The sequence below is a fragment of the Polyergus mexicanus genome, unplaced genomic scaffold (genome assembly GCF_030449975.1).
Source record: "Polyergus mexicanus isolate NDT 795.1 unplaced genomic scaffold, iyPolMexi1.0 SCAF_13, whole genome shotgun sequence".
In the NCBI taxonomy this organism is placed as follows: domain Eukaryota; kingdom Metazoa; phylum Arthropoda; class Insecta; order Hymenoptera; family Formicidae; genus Polyergus; species Polyergus mexicanus.
In genome coordinates, this window is record NW_027223333.1 from 2,174,178 (window position 1) to 2,197,151 (window position 22,974).

The 22,974-nt window shown below is 35.7% G+C and overlaps 1 protein-coding gene across 3 annotated transcripts in view; it reads left to right on the forward strand.

Moving 5' to 3' along the window:
* Positions 1-22,974, forward strand: part of Lapsyn (Leucine-rich repeat activity-regulated protein at synapses) — an 86,270-nt gene that overhangs the window by 59,428 nt on the left and 3,868 nt on the right. For all 3 annotated transcript variants that reach the window (XM_070306095.1, XM_070306096.1, XM_070306097.1), the window contains one exon: positions 18,893-19,113. In XM_070306095.1, the coding sequence (XP_070162196.1) occupies positions 18,893-19,113 (221 nt within the window). The remainder of the gene's footprint in view (positions 1-18,892; positions 19,114-22,974) is intronic.

Genomic DNA, 22,974 nt, shown 5'->3' on the forward strand with positions numbered 1-22,974 from the left:
TTCATCTATTTTGCATATTTTTATCTCGCGCCATTTTTCTTACGAGTATTTACGGGATTGCGCCAGACGTTACATTGGTCATTTCCGACGAAAAACGTTCGATAAAAAAAAAGAAAAAAAAAAAAAGTCTTGTTCGCATCGCGACCCACGCGATGAGATGGAGGGCAGAGAGTTGCGGCGGAGATCCGGCTTTTTAATGGGCGCTAAATATAATATATCGAGCGTCAAACTTTTACTTTTGCTCGACGAGGAAACGTGTTGCTGTTCGGCAGCGAGAAAGAACGACCACGTGTGTGTATATCGATTCGCGAATCTTTTTTCATTCGAGGAAGTTAATATCGCGGGCAACCGCCACCTGACGTGAGAGAGACAGAGAGGAGGGTTTCACTTGGCCGACACTTTATTTTTCCAAGCGAAGAGCTTACGAGGTCTACATCGTCGAATAATCGTCTGTGGGCCACCGCGAAAGAACGAAATGTTTACTTTGAAAATATCCGTCCCTCCTGTGTACGTGTATGTATGTGTGTGTGTGTGTGTGTGTGTGTGAACGATAGCAAAACTCGTGTCAGGTGTTCCAAACTTGAGAAGAGTGTCGGGCAGAGATTATTCTCCTCTCTATCGCTTAATCTCGTGTACTTTCTTCTTCATTCATTCGTTAAATGCAGATCTCGATAAACATGTAATACCAGGTATATAAATATGAAATCGGAATTTGCCCATAGATTGCCCTAGCTGTCAATGTAGTTACCGTCAAACCGCGTTATTGGCGCCATTTTATTGTTTTGACATCTGATAAAGATTTTCAACTCACAACAATACAAGTTTCATACAACAGCATAGTTTTTAATAGCGTTAAACATGTCGAATTTTGTGCCTGGAAACTACGATTTGCGGACAGCATTGATTTTCTGTTACCATTTGAAGAAAACTGCTGCAGAATCGCATGGAATGCTTGTCGAAGCTTACGGTGAGCATGCTCTTGGTAAATCACAGTGCTTTGAGTGGTTTAAAAAATTCAAAAGTGGCGATTTTGACGTGAGAAACGAAGAACGTGGAAGAAGGGTGTGATCTATTATGAGCTGCTAAAACCTGGCGAAACCGTTAATACTGAACGCTACCGACAACAAATGATGGATTTGAATCAAGCTTTGCGTGAAAAACGACCAGAATATCAAAAAAGGCAACGCAAAGTGATTTTGCTTCATGATAATGCACCATCACACACAGCAAAACCGGTCAAGGAAACGTTTGAGGCGTTTAGTTGGGAAATACTTTCGCATGCGGCTTACTCACCAGACTTGGCTCCATCCGATTACTACTTATTTGCATCGATGGGACACGCACTTGTCGAGCAGCGCTTCACTTCTTCCGAAAATGTACGAAAATGGCTCGATGACTGGTTTGCCTCAAAGGAGCAATAGTTTTTTTGGCGTGGCATCCACAAATTGTCAGAGAGATGGGAAAAATGTATAGCTAGTAATGGGCAATACTTGGAATAAAATATTTTATCATTTTCATACAATAAACGTGTATTTTCTATAGAAAAATTCCGGTTTCATATTTATATACCTGGTATAATATTTTTCCTTATTTTAATCACGATACAGAATAAATGACTTAATTTTTCCTCAAAATATTATTTTCTTACATACACGTTGCTATTTTTTATATTCTGTGAATTTCGTTTTGTATAATATTTTGGTCTAAAAGCGCGCGAATGAAGAGCATCTTCAAAGTCTGCCAGATTTCTCCCTCGGGACAGTTTGCGTAGAATATTCTATTTAGAAAAGCCACTATGCGGTGCTGTGTTGCAGTAATATAACATATCTAGAAACGTTAAATATATATAATATATTGGAACATCAAGGATAATATTCATGAGATACAAATTCCCCTCGACAAATTTTAATTATCGTTCAATTAATTATTCAACTAGATTTATCTAATGTCGCTAAAAATTTGAAGTTTATTCTTTGTAACAAAAATTGGAACGAAAGATCTTTTACTTTTACTTTTGCTAAACCGAATGTGTCTCGGTAAACTTTGGTAAAATATTTTATTAAATTACGAGAATGCAAGGTTTGCGGAAAAGTACGATGATGATCAATTACATCTTTTACTGAAACAAAATTACTTCGAGATTGATTAATAAGCACGCTTACAATATTGAACCAATTAATTCAGGAATATCATATCTAGTACATATAGTAATTTAAGCGCGCGCGCGTATCAGAGTATATTTTATAATCGGAACGATTTTATATATTAAAATTTATTTATATTTATGACAACGCTACATTATTCGTCTCTGTATAGTTAATTTTACCATCAATTATTTTTTACACCTACTTCATTTCGCGTTTACGATCATGCTTATCTATCGGTATATACGCGATCGTGTTGTCCCTGTGACAGGGATGTTCGCGCATCAAGGATCAAAGTGAGTCAAGTGAGGAAAGGCTTAAAGTTAATTAAATTTAAATAACGCTTCGTGCGCATGCGTGCCTGCGCGCACAGAAAGATTATCTCCCTCGTGTATCGTGTCAAACATTATTATAAAAAATTATATACGATTTTATTAATAAATTAAAATCAATTAATCGCGTCCACGATCGATGTTATTCGATCTCAACGATTCAGTATGATTGACGATTTTCGCGTCGAGGGGGGATCCTGAAAAAGCGAATAGGGGGGGGGGAGGTGGAGAGGAGGGGAGGAAGCCTATTAAATATTTTGTATCGAGTACGCAAAAACGGAATGCATCCCACGCGTAAAAGCTTGCGTTTCTGCTCGACCCTCCGGCCAGGTAAACGAATAATAGGGAGATTTCGAAATCCGATGCTCTCCGCAACATCGCGGAGTATGCCGGGGCTTTAGGGGATTCTGCCGGAGATGTGCTCTCGGTAAATACGGCGAGTTTGGCGAGGAGAGAATTTAGCGAGCGTAGGAAACTATGAAAAAGCGCTTAGGAGAATTGATGCAATAGCGCAGAGAATACGCCCAACTCTTGTCCAACTTACTGCCCCGATTGCCATGAAACTGGAACATCGTTGAAGCGGATCAAAGCACTAGATCCAGCCAAGTAGAATAGTAATCTGTATAATGATATAAACATATTATCTCTTTCTCTATGTAGAACAATGCATTTTTCGACAGGGTCGTGCGCGCACATTGCAGCTCGATCTAGTAATTTTTATCCTTGTTTAGAAAAATGCTCAAGCCGATTTTTACACACATCTTTTCAAAAAAAAAAATATATATATATATTTAAGAACTGGAGAAACAAATATATATTTGACAATTTTTCTCTCTTTACTAGAAGTTTTTGACGGAAGGTCTTAAATCCATGATTAAATTTATGTAAGAGAGGATCCGCAAGTCCTTTGAATATAAGCGAGTCGTGGTTTTATTCATCGATCGAAAATGCAATGACAGAAATATTATATATAAGCCAGAAATCGTTATTAAACCTCCTGTGGTTCTAGATTTAAATATAACACTGACATGAGGCGACTACATATTTATTAATTTATACGAGACCGTTTATACAAGCAAATCCAAAATACAATAAAGCTGATTTATAACGGTAAAAAAAAAAAAATTGTTTAAGATAATGAAACACGTACAGAGTTAATGAGCATATCCTTTTTCATTTAGACAGACAGTGTTCCATAAAAGTAATATTCTCGTAAAAGACATATAATAAGAGAATATGCTCGTTATAACGGAAAAAGAAAAAAAAATGACGCATACAAACACACTGCATTATATCTTTGTAGCATCAAGAGTTTTATGTTATCTATTTGATGCTGCATTCATAAGTAGAGCTTCACGTATCGCGCACACAGATACGCACAAATAGAGAAAATTATCGAACAAAAATATTAATTTTTATTAAAGATAAAAATTCATTAATTATTATCTTTGATAAAAATTATGTGTATATATATATATATATGTATATATAATATATTTGATAATTTATGGATTACACAATCCCCCATGTGTATTTTCTAATTAAAAATAATTGGCGCGATCTTTTTACCGCAGAATTATTATAATGAGATATTACGGACATGATCATAATCCGAAATAAATCAATGTCTTCCTTTATTTAAAGTATCTAAGGGTATCTTAGATAAAATATCTAAGAATTTCATGCAATCTTCTTCGCGTGCAGCGAACTCGTGTGATATTTCTTCGTGTAGATTCCACATTCGATTAAAACCATCCGGACCCCATTCATCGGGGGATGGGGGAAAAAAAAAAAAACTCGAACGTGCGTCACACGATGGGTGGATACAGGAAATACAATAGCTAACAGGTTGAACAGTTAACAGTCCTAGACAAAAAACCGTGGCACTTTGTCGGGGTCAAAGCTTTGCCCCTTTGTGTGACGAAAAAAATCCCCGATTTGCGTGCGCTCATTTATGACACGTACGTAGGGTGGGCGGGGAACAAACGAGGAAAATGGCGGGTACGAGAGCGCGGGGGTGAGGAAGAGAGGGAAGGGGGATCGGTGGAGAATAGAGGCGAGCGAGGAGGGACGGAATGAAAGGGTATCCCGGAACGGGGTATAGTAGTCCCTTGCTCAAAAAGCTCCCATTGTCGTCCGCGTGCCGTTCGTGACGTTTCGCAGGTATTTTCGTTTCCGACGTTGAAACGGCGGTCGGCGGGCGTGCGAGTGGTCGTTATTTCTGGAGATTCTTCCCCTCTCGCTCGAATTTTGTTTTATTCCCACCCAGCGTGCGGGGTGGGATAAGTGCTTTAAAATTGCGCGCACTCTCAACCTATCTTCTTCCCTTCCTCTCGGAAGAACGGGGAACGAAAGCCGCGGTCCGGGATTTCTTCCGCTCGATCCGACATCCGGGAGACGCGCGCCAGGTAGTCTTGCGTAAAATCAGCGCTTCTTCCAAGGTAATTGCTTTCTGTCGAAAGTTCTTATTTCATTCCCCAGAACTTTCTTTTCTCGCCTCGGACAGGTATCGGTGCGACGTGCAGTGGTGTGTGCTTAGACAGAAGACAGAATCCTCGTATTCATCGCGATCAGAATTATCGAAGTGCGTTTGTAATATAAATATCTTGAAATCGTATCGATTACCAGTTTTGTTTTACGCATTTGCATATTTTGAATATAGGTAATCACGTAAATAAATATATATTTTTTAAAGAAAATTATTATGTTCAAATATATTGGACAAATTAATAATATTTGATATCTTTATATTCAGTTTTTTTTTTACAATTTAAAAAATATTGTAATTTCTTACCTTTTTTTGGGGGTTTTTTTTTTTTCTAAAAAAGACGAATTTATAAATAATATTATTTAAGATATAAAAAGAGAACTCATATATATTTTTCGAAGAAAAAATTATTTCTTTAATAAGAAAACTTGTAGAAGGAATACCCGGAGCTAGAGGAATAAAAGCGGCGACGGAAAAAGGAGAGAGGGAGATTATATTTCTTGTGTACAAAATCGAGAAGATTAAAAAGTTTTCATGTAAACTATCGGTAAAGGAATTTAGTTTACAGCAAGCACAATTTACGATTTTAACGATTACGCCCTTAATAAAATAGATTTCCTTTGTAAGACGATTATTACTATCATTTTTGAAGTAGCAATGTTTTAGGAAATGTTTTTTTTTTTTTAAAGGTACTTCCTTTCTCGATTCTCTTATAAATAAAAAATAAAAAAAAATTATCCTAGTTTTTTTAAGCGGAATAAAAATGCAGGTTTTCTGATTAAATCGAGATAATTAATTAAAGTAACGTATTCTCGTTATATCGAGGTCGCACGCGATGCAGTTGGATTCTCCAGCTTTCGCACTGCGATGCAACGCTCTAATCAACGTGGAGTTTACGCTGAAGCTTTAAATAAGATTGCAACAGACTAAGAATTCTGCACTCTAGAGAGAGGATATTGCTGCGGCGCTGCAGCGATACTAAGCTTTACGCGGAGACCCGATTGCTTGTTGTTAGTGATGAAGGGTCGGTCCGGAAACTTCTTAGCGGAGTTACCTAACGTACTGTACTAAGGATCTTGTCCAAGTACATTAACCCGGGAAATGGTCGCGTAGAGTGTAATTTACACCCCGGCGATTCACAATCGAGAGAGAGAGAAAGAGAGAGCGCGCTTTCGCTTGGCTCAAGAATTGCTTTGTCTTCAGCAAAGAATTTTATTATATACGTACCTTTGCTTCCCGAGAGAGAGAGAGAGAAATAAGATTTTATTACAAAGAAGATGTTTATTATCTATATTTTTTCGTATGAGTGTAATATTATTATGAAATTTACGATAGAATGAATGAAATATTATTAAAGGAAATTCTAATGGCATTTCTTCCTAGAATGTCCCAGATCGTTGCAAGAGCTTTTAATGCACTTGTACGAGATAGTCTCTGCAACTAAGAACTTTGAAAAATTAAATTTTTTCTCATAATATATAAAAATATTATTAATTACTCTGAGAGAGAATAAAATCGATTTCCGAAAGTTGTGTTTATCGTTATTTTTTTTTCTTTTTTTTTCCTGTTTGTTTGTTTTTATTCTATTGTTTGCAAACGGAAAACGATATCAAAGAAATTGGGGAACAGTAAATTTAACCTTTTTTCACATGACTAATTTTTTTTATAATTTTTCATATAACTAATTTTGTCAAATCTTTTCATATTACTAATTATTTATGAATTTTAAACAATTAACAACTACGTCAGGAAGGATATCTATTATTACAAGAAATTTCATAATTATTTGAATTTTATTGTCGAATGCCTTTTCTTGTTCGCGAAAATGTTATATCGTTCGAAAATTTTGCGCGATATTTTTGAACGGAGTTTTCAACGGAAAAAGTGTTACGCACCGTTTTTAAGATCTGGTGCAAAGTATCGGAAACGTAATCTAGATTGTATCCCGGGATTGCGGGAACCGCCGAGATTCTCGCTATTGGATTCATTGTCCCGCAGGACTTTTTTCGTTCGCTATTTCACGAACGTACTCGACCGTATGAAAGCGCACGGTATCGGGAAAGGGGTGATGGGGATGAGAGAGGGAGGGGCGGGGAGAAGCTTTAATTGAGCGATTCGACCGCGTAATTTAGAGATTACAAACATCGGAGGAGCGGGAAATGTGTTGCACGCGAGCAAGCTACATGTGCTCGCGTGCATTGAAATCTCGGGGCTATAATTCTTCAACGTCGAAATGAACCTCGGCGAATTAAACTGACGCAGAGATCGGTGCAACACGCTCGAGGGTGGCAAGAGTGCGGTAGTAGGTGCCGTATGGCGCTATATAATACGTTGGCACCAATCGACAAGCTGCATCCACATCACGCGTTTATCCAACGATACTGCTTTACAAGCCGGTCTTACGCGCGATACACGGGTTACCTTGTTATTCATTCCTTCTGACATTATTCGGTATTTTATGTTAGCATTAATCAGGATGTACGATTCATCCGAAAGCGCGTATCTCTTTCGAAACGTGAAATACGAGAGAAATAAACGATACGTCGAAAAAGAAAAGAATAGGGTTGCACGAGACCCAAGACAAGACAATATTCGCAAAAATATTGATCTTGAAAATTTTAATCTTGTCTTGGTCTTGAGAGGATTTTTGTATCAAAGATCTTGTCTTGTCTTGTCTTGCCTTGATTTTTATTAACAGTTTTCATTTAACACTAAATTATTTGTCAGCTTGATAAATAAACAGGAAATAGTAAGTATTATCTGATTTCTTCTGTTATCCGAAGCGCCGAGAGCACGATTTTCGTTTGTTCTTTACCGCGTATGCTCACGTCTCGATTGTGCAGACGCAGTCTAAATACTAAACCAAGTTCTTCCACTGAACACGCAAACATTTCCGAAAGTGATAATGAAAGTTCGGAAGTAAGTGCAGTTAAACAATGCGCATAGAAAACTTATTTTAAGTATGAAACAAGAAACAATGAGAAAATCGGCGTATGTTTATTATGTCAAAAAGAAAATGTGACTAAAGAAATAAAAATGAAAAATAGTAACGCTACTGGATTAAAAAAAACATTTGGAGAAAGATCATAAAAAAGCATATGAAGATTTATTTGGATTAAAAGCAATGAGAATTAAAATATCGTCAGAAAAACGAAAAGCGATAGATATATTTTTAAACGTAAGTATTGAAATTAAACTTTACAAATTAAGTAACATAAAGTAATTAATTTGCGCTATTTTTACGTCACATTAAAGTGTGTAATGATAATGATGCGCAGACTCTTTAAATTTAAATTTTTTAAAGTTCTTAAATTTATAAATGTTTTTATTTACTAACAATAAATAAAATTTTTCGTCTTTCTCGCCTATTTCCATATTAATTAAAATCTCCGTTCAGAGATCGGGAACAATTAGATAACTTTTTTTAAAAACCAAGGCTTCTTGATAAGATCAAGAATCTTGATCATTTGTTTTGGTATTGTCTTGATAATTAATTTAAAATCTTGTCTTGAAATTCAAGACAACATTTTAAATTAATTATCAAGACAATACTAAAACAAATTATCAAGATTCTTGATCTTATCTTGATTGTCTTGATCTTGTCTTGAAATTCAAGACAAGATCAAGACAAGACCAAAAGACCTAGTCTTGGTATCTCGTGCAACCCTAGAAAAGAAGATAGAAGTATTTCATCTTTTAAGAATTAAACAAGTTTATATATATATAAAATATATATTTTGATTAATCAATAATATTTTATGCCAATATGGCATACGGTATCCGAATAAAGAAATTTGTACGGCATGCGAGAGTGACATAAATTATAACGAATGGACAAATACAATATATTTTCAATAATGAATACGTCTCACGTTGAAACTATCGCATTTTCTTCCCGTCATTTCTTTCGCGACACACCCCATACATTTCTTATCGGATTACGCAAATTTGACACGCAGTTCTTTTCCTTTTCCTTTGATTCAATCATCGTTTCCATTTCACGGAACGCCAATACCATTATGTCACTTATCAAGGTTAACTGATAGAATACACCTGTTTCACCGTTAAGCGGCATTGACGGGAAATACTTTTACCTCTTTTCATCGTGCTCGCTCAATATCCGACTGGCGCGTAAAATATTGTTGCCGAATGGACGTTAACAAGCGTAGGAAAAAAAAAAAAGGAGAAGAAGAAGAAGAAGAAGAAGGACAAGGTAACACATATCTCTAAACTTGCTATTTATGCTATTTATTGCGAATATCGATTATATACGATAATGAAATATCGTCGCGCAATATCGAGATACAATATCGGTGTGCATAGATCGCTGAAGTTTTAATGATCAGCGAGGGGCGAGGAGGGGGAGGGGAGGCAGTGCGCAAGCCACCTAAAATAACTTTCGGCAGCGACTGTTATCGTCGATGCGCGCGATATTAAAACGGGGGCGTGAGATAAATTAACGGAATAGTGCGCTGCGCGCGGGTGCGGGTGGTTCTCTGTCAAACAGGTGTGGGGCGAGCGGAAAATCACACGCGGCGCGACGATCAATGGGGGTGGATTTCGGGGGCCATTTGAGCGCTTCCGGATTCGATCGATCGATCGATCGATCGATCGATCGACGACGATAAGAATTTCTCTCATTGGTTCGGGCGCGATCCCGATCCCGATCCCCCTTTATCTACCGCAAACTGCAATAACGCGCGCGCGGTCGTCATTGCGGAAATCAAGATGCGAGAGCACGTGTACGCGCACCGTTGACAGATCAAAGCTTTCAATCGGCGAACGATCTTTCTCCAGCGACTACGAGCGGCAACGAGGATAAAGGGCGGGGGATGGGGTGGGGTGGGAGGTGGGGGGGGTGGTGGTCCTTTGAAAGGTCCCGCGAAAGCTTTTATTACTCGTGTACGATCGAGCTCGGACCGATGCGATGGCTCCGCGCTTCATGGTGCGCTTCATCATCGTGCACGGGAGGGTGAAGGGGGGAGGGAGGGAGGGGGGGTGCTCGACAGGATGCTACTCGAGTGATTTATTTCGTCGTTCCAAAAATGCGCCGAGACGCGAACGAGAGTTTTTTTCCGGATACGATCGATTGAAAGAAAGAGGAGAGCGGGACGGGGGTGTGGGGATGGGGGGCGGCGGAGGAGGGAAGGGGAGGGAAAGGGTTGCAAAAGGATAAAACTTTGTCCAGCTAAAAATTAGATAGATCCTGATTAAATGAACCTTACCCCGTGTTAATTAACGAGATTAATTAAAAATGTAAACTATAAACATCGACATAACTTTAAGAAGAAACGCGTCGAGTGTTTTCAATTAAGTTGCGCGTCTTGAAGTCTTCGAGCTCTCGCGCGAGAGAAAATCTTTACTTCTTTCAAAAAAAAAAAAAAAAAAAAAAAAAAAAAAAAAAAAAAAAAAAAATGTCGATGGCCCCTCGATATTTTTGTTGGAAAGTGAAATTAGATAAACAGAATCGATCTTGTTGTCAAGCTGGAAAGCTTGAATCGAAGCTATAGGAAAATTTGTTGCTTCAAGTTGTCGATCGGGGTCGCGGTCTGTCAATCTTTATCTCCTCGCTCATATCTCTCGTTATCGTCTCGAAAAGAAGAAACCTTTTTTTTTTTGCCGCGAATCTCGTAAAATTTTGACTCCTCGCCCAATCGAGCACCTTTCACATCCACCTATCGTATCATCGAGTTGAAAGCTATGAATTTTTATATCTCGTTTTTGCATTATTCTTGCGGCAAAAGCTGCGAGCCGGCCTGAATAAAAATCAAACGTTACTGCGACAATTTCGCGCCGTCAAATTAGCGCGCACGCATTTCCATCCATCGCGTTCATCCCCGTTTGCCTTTTGCAATCGATAAATTATTTAACCGGATGCGCCAACGAAACCCCCGTACACATTGCACGACTATCGTTGATCAATGATTTTTCATCGATATTGCTGCATTTTTTATTCGCATTTTCTTTTTCGCTCCACTATTTTAACAAATGAAGAGCTTTATTTAAATTTAATTTAAAAATTGAAAAAGAGAGAGAAACTCATAATATATCGCATCTAATGGCTCCGATCGAACGCTATAATGGCGAAGCTAATAATGATGGTTTGCAAAAATGAAATCCATTAAAAAACAAGAAAGTAATTGTACGCATGTTTGAAATTCGCGATGGCCGTGATATCATAATTAATTACAGACTCTTGTTCATCGACCTCATTTGGATCCCCGGGAGAGTTTTGTCTCTTTTTACTAATAATAAAAAAAAAAAAAAAATCCGCGAGCGGTACACGTCCGAATACTGAAGCCTTTATATTGATTTAACAGAGTGTGCACGGCGGCAGCGGTCGAGGCGATTCGAGGGGAATTGCAGTAGCACGTTTTACGCTGTTTGCGAATTGCATCTGACGTTCGCCATGCTAGTCGTAAAAACATATGCGCACGCACACACGACGAGTATAGACTCAATGAAACAATGATTGACTGTAAATATTTGAATCGGCTCTGAATCTGTAATAAAACACGGATTTTGTTTTCTCCTTTGTTTGCGCACCCCTATACAGGATTGGGAACGTTACTCTATAAAAGTTACCGTTATTTTTCGTAAAAAGTAACTCCGTTACTCGTTACTTTGGTAAGTAACGATTCGTTACTTTTTCGTTATGCTTTTGTTTCTTGTAATGCTAAAAAAATAAGCTATTAGATTATAAAATTATTTAATAATCGATATTAAATGTAATTAATAATCCATGTTACGATTAAAAACTCTAAATTATTCTCTGTGTAGCACAAGCGTTTCTTATATTAAACTTATTTAATGATTCTAATTTTTTTTTATGTTATGTGTCTTTACTTTCTAATACTTTACTTTATCTTTATAGGAATTTAAATTGTAATTTACAAATTTCAATTTTGTCGCAAAATTTTTATCAAACATTGTTTTTAATTATTGATATTATTAAGAGTGTATGCTAATAATCGCTATCGGTATTGTAAAATCTATAATTCACGTTACTATAGATTTTCAGTATTGACAGTGACTATCGGAATGCAGCCCATGACAGAAGGTTACAAAATATTTTTCAAAAAATACATCTATTCGATAGATATAAGATAATAAAGAACCAAAAGATAACGATCAGAGTAACGACTAATTCGTTATCGTTACTGAAAAAAATGTAACCGATGACGTTACCGTTACCGTTACAAACAGAGAAAAGTAAATTTAACGACGTTACAAGTAACGCGTTACTTCCCAACCCTGCCTCTATATCTGTTAAATAAAAAACTGGGGATTTTTTTTTTAATGCTCACGCCGTAAAAAAACGACTCTATCGCAACCCGTATCTTGCCATTACATGTCGTACGTAATTATTATTTAAATATACAATTATTATTTAAATACATAATAAATATTACGTAACAAATTTACCGATTTACAAATAGGAGAAGATTATAAAATGAATATACATTGTACATAAAAAATATAAAGCGAGTTATGAAAGTGATATTTTTTTGATTAAAAGAAAATTATTCGAATAATATGCAATTACGCAATCGTCGATTGCGCCATTAAAATTAATTAATCGCTATTATGAAAAGAGAAAGATATATACATTTATTAAACGACTTTACCCATAGATATCCCCGTACAATACGGCCGTTTATTTTGCTCGGAATATAGTGATGTACTATATAGTTTAGCTTTCAATATTTTTATTTATTAAGAGAAAAAAATTAGAAATTTTTTATGAGTTTGTCATAACTTTGAAAATTCTTCGCCATTCCGGTTAAACCAATTTTAAAATTTTATTATCGATCAATAGAATATTTAAAAAAGCAATATTCATATTTTGATATTGCTTTTTAAATTTTACTTGCCTGCATCAATCTTGTGATGTTTTTAAATTAATTATATTAATCATTTAGGGTGTGCAAAATATTTATTTCTGGAAATTGTATTCGATTTGCAATAAATAAAAAACCGGCCATTTATTTTCTGGTTATTTATATATAATTCAACTGTATATAAATGTATAATGCTATAAATCAATTTTAGATAAAGACGTAAACAGACTCTTATCACGAATCTTATTCCACATGTGCATAGTTGGAAAATTAAATTGCGATTACGAACGCTGTATTAAATTTTTTCATCTTGTTTGTTGTCCGATAATCGCGGAGTCGACCTTGTCCTGTTTGCGTGTCGATTGGATTCGGAATTATCGCCCTTCCATCCGTCAGCATCAAAGGGCGTTATTATCCCAGGGGTCGAGGGAGAAGTATGTTAAGGTTTCCTCGATTCGATTAAGATCGCGAGCGAATTAATTAGCTCCGAGCGATAAGTAACGGGTAATTCCGTCGATCGAAGGCCCCGCGCATCGCGAATAGACATGCCGAAAATCCTCGTCGTCGCCACTTTCCCGACCGACCGAGGCCACTTTCCGTAAAATTGCGCAGACCTGTTGCTGTGTATATCGCGTAATATCGTGCCGCATTCACCGCGCCGATAACGCGGTCTATTTTGGTTCGCGTCTTGAGGCCAGAAAGGCCTCAATAAAATGTTCGCCGAGCGGCGAGCAGCGCAGTGCGCTTCTAAAATCGGCACGATTGCCATTTCCGACGGAGACCCGATTAAACAGACGTTAATTGGCACCAATTAAAATGTAAATGAAATTTTTATTTCACCTTATTTCGAGAAAATAGAGAAGAATCGGGAAAATTCGTCTCTCTCTCTCTCTCTCCCTTTCTTCTTTTATCTCTTTTCGTTCTCATTGAAATAAAAATAAAACATTTACTTTTCGTAATATATTTTAAGGTTCTTTCATAAGTCTTCCTTTGGATTTTGAGTCTTCCCTCTGACAGAGGAAGATTTAGATGATTTTAACGTGGAACGTGATTACTTATGCAGCGGAGCTTGATATATGTATGTTCGCTGTCGTGAATCAGAGATATCTCTCAGTCTGACGTCCTTTTTCGCGAAATAGCTTTATTCACTTCTATTTTATAGCGCGAGAATCTTTCTGACGTATCTCTTTGAAAGTCTCTTACCAGGTATATAAATATGAAATCGGAATTTTTCTATAGAAAATACACGTTTATTGTATGAAAATGATAGAAAATATTTTATTCCAAGTATTGCCCATTGCTAGCTATACATTTTTCCCATCTCTCTGACAATTTGTGGATGCCACGCCAAAAAAAATGTTGCTCCTTTGAGACAAACCAGTCGTCGAGACATTTTCGTACATTTTCGTAAGAAGTGAAGCGCTGCTCGGCAAGTGCGTGTCCCATCGATGCAAATAAGTAGTAATCGGATAGAGCCAAGTCTGGTGAGTAAGCCGTATGCGAAAGTATTTCCCAACTAAACGCCTCAATCGTTTCCTTGACCGGTTTTGCTGTGTGCGATGGTGCATTATCATGAAGCAAAATCACTTTGCGTTGCCTTTTTTGATATTCTGGTCGTTTTTCACGCAAAGCTTGATTCAAATCCATCATTTGTTGTCGGTAGCGTTCAGTATTAACGGTTTCGCCAGGTTTTAGCAGCTCAGAATAGATCACACCCTTCTTCCACGTTCTTCGTTTCTCACGTCAAAATCGCCACTTTTGAATTTTTTAAACCACTCAAAGCACTGTGATTTACCAAGAGCATGCTCACCGTAAGCTTCGATAAGCATTCGATGCGATTCTGCAGCAGTTTTCTTCAAATGGTAACAGAAAATCAATGCTGTCCGCAAATCGTAGTTTCCAGGCACAAAATTCGACATGTTCAACGCTATTAAAAACTATGCTGTTGTATGAAACTTGTATTGTTGTGAGTTGAAAATCTTTATCAGATGTCAAAAGAAGAAAATGGCGCCAATGACGCGGTTTGACGGTAACTACATTGACAGCTAGGGCCAGCTATGGGCAAATTCCGGTTTCATATTTATATATCTGGTAAACGAGTCACGATATCTCCAATCTCTGAAATAATTACATTAAAAATTGTATCTGTAGCACGTCTCGCGTATTAAATTTTAATGACTGGCATTTTCATCAATGCGATATCGATATCTTTTTAACGAGAAAAATTTCTAATAACTCGAAATTAAAATGAAAAATAAACTATAAATAAAAAAAAAACTATTAATCTATAATCACAATCTACGGTATACTAAGAAATTTGAATAGATGTATAAATTAAAAATATGATTAAAATAGACTCTTCCTCTCCCTTTCCTTACAAGTTTTTGATAAAGTTGTTCCAGACACGTATCTACGTTTGTGTAGCGATCTTTCTTGACCGTTCGCGCGATTTTCTTTCGACGTCGAAATGGAGCATCTGTTCGACATGTGTTTCAATGCTCGAAATGTGACACGTGTGTTACGGACACCCCGTATACCTGACCTCTTTCGTCGTAGGGAATATTAAACGATGTATACGGGAGTCAAGCAAATCGATATACGGGCGATAAGTTTCGCCGAAATTCGTTACTGCCTCTGCAGTTCATCAGAGATCTTGTCACAATAAACATCGCGTCGTTCTCTTTCAAAACTCGCGAACTGAACGGATCGTGAATTTACGACATCTCGTAAACGGATCCTCTTCCCCTGTTTCCCGTACGCACCGGAAATAAGATCCCAGCGTCACGTCGGCGAACATTATATGCCACTTCATTGTCGATGTCATCCAACTTCTTCCGAATCCCGTGGAATCAGACAAATATACGAATTTCGTGGAAAATTTATCCGTAGATTCGGTTCATCACACCCCGAGTTAAAATAAACTTCTCGCACAAAGGAAGGCTCTTTCTCGTCTCACGAAGAAGGCGCAATAAACGAATAATAAATAAATGAAATAGCTAATAATATTATCGTAGCGAATAATATCGCAGCTGAGTAGCTAAAAATAGCACGCAATAATTTATTACCATCTTGTAGCGAATTATTTAGTAGAATTTTAATTCTAATTTTACAATAATTAATTTCGTTCATTTGTACGTCGGTTTAAGTTGCCTGCTTTAGTAACACGAATTTACGGGGGGGAAAAAAAATTGACAAATAAATTTTAAAATTAGTAATCGTATGCAACGATGTATGATTTTTTCAGAAATTTTTTATTCAACTCGTTTATTATTTTCGAAAAATATATAGCTTTTTATTAATATAGAAACGATGGCTTCTCAATTATGCCGCCCTATTTTATGAATCATTTCACAATTTCAGATCCATAATATTTTTATTACCATGCAATTTGCAAACGGATACGAGTTAAAAGATGGATTATCATTTAACGATATGTTTCAAATATCTATTTAATCTCGCCGTTATATTATTAATTCAAATCTCGCGATATTAAACTCTTGTCCCACTCTTTAACACTATTCTCATGCTATATTCCTATTGGGAGATGTACTTTTAAATTGTATTTGCTCTCCCGCTTTGATTGAAATGAAAGCCCATGGCTTGTTTCGCGCGATCAGGGTGAAAACGTATTACCGTTGCGGATATGTTATTCACGGCTTTTACGCGGATCATCAAAAGTAAATACGGAATAATAAATAAATATTGACACGTGTATCCTCTCATTGCTTACAAATAACGCTTTGTAATAATCCGTAAATGGAACCACACTTGTCAGTATTTTCAATCCCCTCGTTGCGATGTAAAGGATATTATACTGAACGATCAAGGAAAAAGCCGTAATCCTTTCAAATCGCTTTCTAGCGATATTACATCAATATTGTTACCGAGAAAAAGATGTCTGCAAATAAAAGTATCCGATGAAGAGCAATGCCCCGAAATAATTCTTCGCGTATCTCGATATAATTCACAAAAATAAAAATTAATTTGTTAGAAATATCTAATATCTATCATAGAGTATTCTCGGCATACATATTATTTTAAAATATATTTTTAATATACTTTAATAATATTATGTAACTTATATTCTTGAAAAAAAAAAATAAATAAAAATTTGTCAATTTCTATTAGTAATAATTCCAATTTAATTAATTAATTAAATAAATTTAAAACGTAGATCTTTCGAAAAAAAGTAAGCTAAATTAATTTTTACCTAAGAAACAGAAATTGATGTGTATGAACCATTAAAAATATTATTATACGATTATTTATGGAAAAACGGATTAAGCGAAAGATATTCTTAAAATCGTGCCAGATAGCTTCAATATTAATAGATTCGTAATTTCCTTCGCGGTTCGCTTCGTAAAACGAGAGAGAGAGAGAGAGAGAGAGAGCGTGTGTGTGTGTGTGTGTGTTCAAAAATGTAAGTTTGATTATCGAGATATAAATTTGTATGGGAGGAATACATATATCTCGGCAAGAGAAACTTGCGCAAAGAGAGAACTGCCGTTCCAATTTGTATTAATAATGTTTTCGAATGCAGGCAAATGAGCGTGAGGAAGTCGATGAAGGGGAGACCTCGTCGTCATCGTCGTCCTTTATATAAGCGGCAAACTGCAACGTGGAGGCGCGCCTCCTTTCCTTACTCCGGTTCCCCGTGCATCCTACGCAATGCTATTAAGCTTTGGGCGAAGAGAGCACTTTCGTCTTAGCTAACTGCAATTTAATTTTAATTATGGTCGAGAGAAGTCGGGTTTCCCGATTGTAATATCCCAGCTCTTAGGTAACATGGGAGGTGTACATGAGGGAGTGCCGTGAAATTTTTATCTCATCGAAATGCGCAATAAAAATCCCGCGATAAAAATCCGCAATGTCCGTGGCTTCGCGTAACAACTTATAGCAATATAAAAAGACGAAATATTTTCAATGCTCAATGTACGCGAGGTATCGCGTAGGGTTTGAAAGATTTTCTTGCGCGATGGATTAAGATATCGAAGTGAAAAAAGTATGTGTGGAAAAAAGGTACCGTATATAATACATAGCATAATAATAATTTTATATAATATTATATAATAATAATTTTAAATAATATTATACAAAATTGTAATACAATTATAATATAATTAATATATTTTATAATTTTATAATATTATATATAAAATTATTACATGTAATATAATTAAATTATAATTATATTATATAATAATTATATTATATATCATATATATTAAATTATAATTTTATTACGATTTTATACAATATATAATATTATGTAAAATTATTATATGTAATGTGTGTAATGACGTATGGATGTAGCACAGAAATACATCGGGATCTTTTGAAAGATGCTGAGGCTGCGTTTCATCTAATATTACGGAGGATATATTGAGGACAGTTACGGTATGCGATATATAATACATGCAATATCTCTTTCCCTCATACACATACACATACGCGCTCTTTTAGCTGTGAGAGTGAACGTTTAGGAAGGTCACCGCCATTACACATATGACACTTGGTGCAAGAGAGAAATTCGAGACGGACACGATCGGAAACGTGGACAGAAAATTCTCGGCAACTTTCTCTCTCTCTCTCTCTCTCTCTCAAAGTAGTTAATTAGGCTACGGGAATATCGGAGTTGCGCGTATAAATGAACGTTACAAGAGAGATAGCTCGAACGATTGGAAAAGTTTCCGCAACTTTTTTGTTTCGAAGCTATCTTACCGGTTGCTAATCAACTTCCTTCAACTTACTTTAAGCCGATCGTCATCTCCGTCCCCTTCCCACTATCTTCTTATAAAAGCGGATTTTTAAAATAGGGAAGTATCGATCGAGTGAGTCGAGGTTCTTACAGAATATTTTATAAATGTTTATACAATATATAAAGTATAATATATATGATTCAATATAATAGACGCATCGGTACGATATTTAAATGGTACCTTGCGTAAGATGTAGCGGCGCAAGGACGAATCCTCGATTATCGCGCTGGCATACCCGATCGATCAGTTTATCCAATCGAGATGATCGATCTGGGCGAAATGAGAATCGAAAGTTTAAATGTGTACGTTTCCGCTGATTCCGTTACAGACACGAGTATCCTTCTCTTCAACGGATTCCTCCTGCTGGGCTTTGTCGTGGCCACGGTACCGGATGTTCTGGTGTTGGGTTCACCCGGCGCCGCGCAAATCATGGATAGGGATCCGTCCGTGAAGAAGTGCCGTTACAACAGGCCCTACTCGATGCTCGAGGCACGGTGCTCGAATTTGGAATTGCACGAAATCCCGACGAATTTGAAGGCGGACATACAGGTGAGCGGACGCTCTTCAAAATATGTATAATATAAGTACACAGATAATCTACATTTACTTTTTATTTTAAATTGTAATATATAAAAAAAAGATAGTTATATATTAGGTGTACAACTTTGCTTTTTTTTTTTCCGAAATTCGAAGCTTTATTGTAAAAGACTGGTTATACATTTTGAAATTGCTTGTTGAGTCACTCCCAATGATCGTGCCAATTCTTTTTGACTTTGACTCGAGTCTTCATTAAGTAACGCCTCCAATTCTGCATCTTCGAAAACCTTCTCCCTTCCACCGCTATGCCGGTCTTCGACGTGAAAATCACCGTTCTTGAAGCGTCGAAACCACTCACGACACGTTCTTTCGCTAATAGCGGCTTCACCATAAGTATTTGAGAGCATTCGATGAGCCTCAGCCGCAGATTTCTTCATATTGAAGCAGAAAATTAAAACCTACCGCAAATGAACGAGAATTTGGCTCGTAAACTGACATTTTCAATCGAGAATAACTTTATGATGCGGACACAAATCGACTAATATGTTTCTATGGGGTTATGTTGACAGATGCCCAAGTTTATCGCATGACGTCTATGATCTATTTATTTCGACCACTACTTACCGCTAAAGCCATCTATAGGAAAACGGCGGAAGCAAAGTTCTACACCTAATATATATTTTTATTATAAAAAAATATTTTCCCTCTATCGCGAGTATCTTTATTTTATCTCGTCCTGTGCAATTTATATAAAATAGAAGTCAATGAAGGAATCCCTATAACGAGTTCTAGAAATCAATTGTTTTATTTATATTTCATCTTTATTGAAAAATTTCTATTTACATCAAAAAAATGATGTTCCCACATAAAGTCCTTTATGTTATATATTTTATTTTATTATTATATCTTGTTGTTTATCGAGACTATCACGGATATAAAATTGGAGGCAAATTGGCGATTAAATATATATTATGTGTAAATTCGCTTACGCTCTTGTTTCCGCTCAAAGAGTAAATCTGCCAGACTTAGTTGCACGAAGGGGCACACAAGACTGGCTACGAGACGGGATTGATGTCCCAGCGGGCTAACACGTGCTCTGTCTTGCATTAACGCGCGTCTCTAACATAATAGCATTACGGAAGTTTCGCTTTATCAACGTCGACGATAAAACGCATACTTATTGATACTCCCTCCCTCTCTCTCTGTATCTTTTTTTTTTCTCTCTCCGGCGTTTTTGTTACCTATTATTTTACTTTTCAATACCGTACACCCGTCTCGCTTTAATAGATTACACGCGGTTCATGATTTTATGTGATATTAAAAGCGATAATAAATCCATCTTCGCGCATCCGCGTATTTATAATTTATTCATCATTTCAACGATGTTACGCGAGATACATGAATTGTTAATCATCATTTTCTCTTCGCCGGATGTTGTAAATTTTTGTAATTGAATCTCGAATTAAGATTCGATCGCGTTATAGCAAAATATCGAGGCTGGCAACGTTACTCTATAAAAGTAACCGTTACCATTACTTGGAAAGTAACGATTCGTTACTTCTTCGTAATGTTTTTTGTCTTTTGTAATGCTAAAATAAGCTATTAGATTATAAAATTATTTAATAATCAATATTAAATGTAATAATATAAGTGACAATTAAAAACTCTAAATTAGTCTCTATGTAGCAAGCGTTTTTTATATTAAACTTATTTAATGATTCTAATTTTTTTTATGTTAATATCTTTACTTTTTAATACGCTTATCTTTATAGGAATTTAAACTGTAATTTACAAATTTCAATTTTGTGGAAAATTTTTATCAGACATTATTTTTAAATATTGATAATATTATTAAGAGTGTATTCCAATATTCACTATCAGTATTGTAGAATCTATAATTTACATTACTATAGATTTCTAATACTGGCAGTGACTATCGGAATGCAGCCTATGATAGAAGACTGCACCGAGAAAAAAAAATTGTTAACTTGACTAAATTCGTCCAACTAATTACTATTTCTTTGTATTTCTTTAATTGAAATATTTAACTATTTAAATCGAATATACCTCATGTTAGATTTAATTATTTAATATGTCGTATTTGACTTAAAATATTTCAATTAAAGAAATAGTAATTATTTGGACGAATTTAGTCAAGTTAACAATTTTTTTTTTCTCGGCGTACAAAATATTTTTCAAAAAATACATCTATCTATTGAATAGATATAAGATAACAAGGAATCAAAAACCATCTATTTTATTTCTTTTTTAACCGTCTGTCCGATACAACCCCACGTTGTAAATCCGGTACGTCTGCAGCTATATTCTTGGTACTTTGGTAAACTTGCTTCGCGATGAAACCCAGGCAAAACTCCAGACACGCTAAATCCGGAGATTGGGTTGTCCAGGGTCACGAGGATAGATGCGTTCCGCAATACACTTGAGAAATTTTAATCGCGCGAAGATATTGCCAATGCTCCAGCGCATTCGATCTTGTATACCGGATGTCCCGTAAGTAAAATCCAAAACGGGTTCTCACGTCTCGCAAATGCTTTCCCTACAATTGCCTCTAACAAAATAAATAATTTTTCTCAATTAAAACTTTATATAAATGTACATTTCAATCATAACAAAATCTTAATTTCTATTTTTCTTTTATTAAGTCAATTATTTATCTTTATAGAATCTTTTTCTCTCAATTTAACGAGTAATAATGCTTATCTATATCAATTTTTTTTTTAATCGACGTATAAACACATTTGTATAAAAATTTTGTCAATGAAATTGATTAGTAATATCAAAGAATTTGTGTAAAATTAGAGATATTTATATTAATAACATGAAGTATATGATTATATCATTATTATAATCGATGCGATAATACCTGATTGATCTGGGAAAGATCTTTCTCGATCATATTTGTTTCGCTAATCTTATCCCGTAGTCAGTTGCATTGCGAGAGAAACGTTCCGTTTTAGTAGCTCTTCGTTAACATACTAGGCATTTATAAAGTTTTTGATTTTTATTGCACATTATTTTATCCATTCAAGTTTGACGCTTCTAATACGAAAATGTGTTTTTCGAAGATGCTGAAGAACGAGTTATGAGTGTGAGTGTGGATGAAAAAATTTCTGCACCGAGAAAATATCGAATCTGAATTATCTAGAAGAAGAGGCCCGGACGGAAGAAATTATAAACACTTTTGTTTTATCTCAGTGGATCTCGTAAATAGTTTTTAATTTATAAGATGTATAGCGATTATGTAAGAATTGAGAGATGAGTATAAGAAATTAAATTGTAATTTTTACTATATTGTAAGTGAGAAAAGAAAATAAAGTCCGAGTTTTTAAAATTTTAATTTTTGATGTTTTCATTTATATTACCCTCTCTCTTACCTATCACATTCCTGATATCCCAAAATTTAAATTTAATTTAAAATTTTTAATATTCTAAGAATTGCAGTTTATTAATCTCAATTTCTGGAATTTTAGATTATGCCACTTCTTTGTTAATTATATTCTCTTGATACTTTTACGGATTTCAAAAGATTTTTTGCGGATCTTGAAATTTTAATTTGTGCTACCTCTTTGCTGATTATATTCTCCTGATACTTTTGCGAATTTCAAAACTTTAAATTTTCGCTTTTTTAAATTTTATTTTATGCCACCTCTTTGCTAGTTATGTTCTCCTGATACGCCACCTCTTTGCTGATCATATTCTCCTGATACTTTTGCGAATTTCAAAACTTTAAATTTTCGCTTTTTAAAATTTTAGTTTTTGCCACCTCTTTGCTAGTTATGTTCTCCTGATACGCCACCTCTTTGCTGATCATATTCTCCTGATACTTTTGCGAATTTCAAAACTTTAAATTTT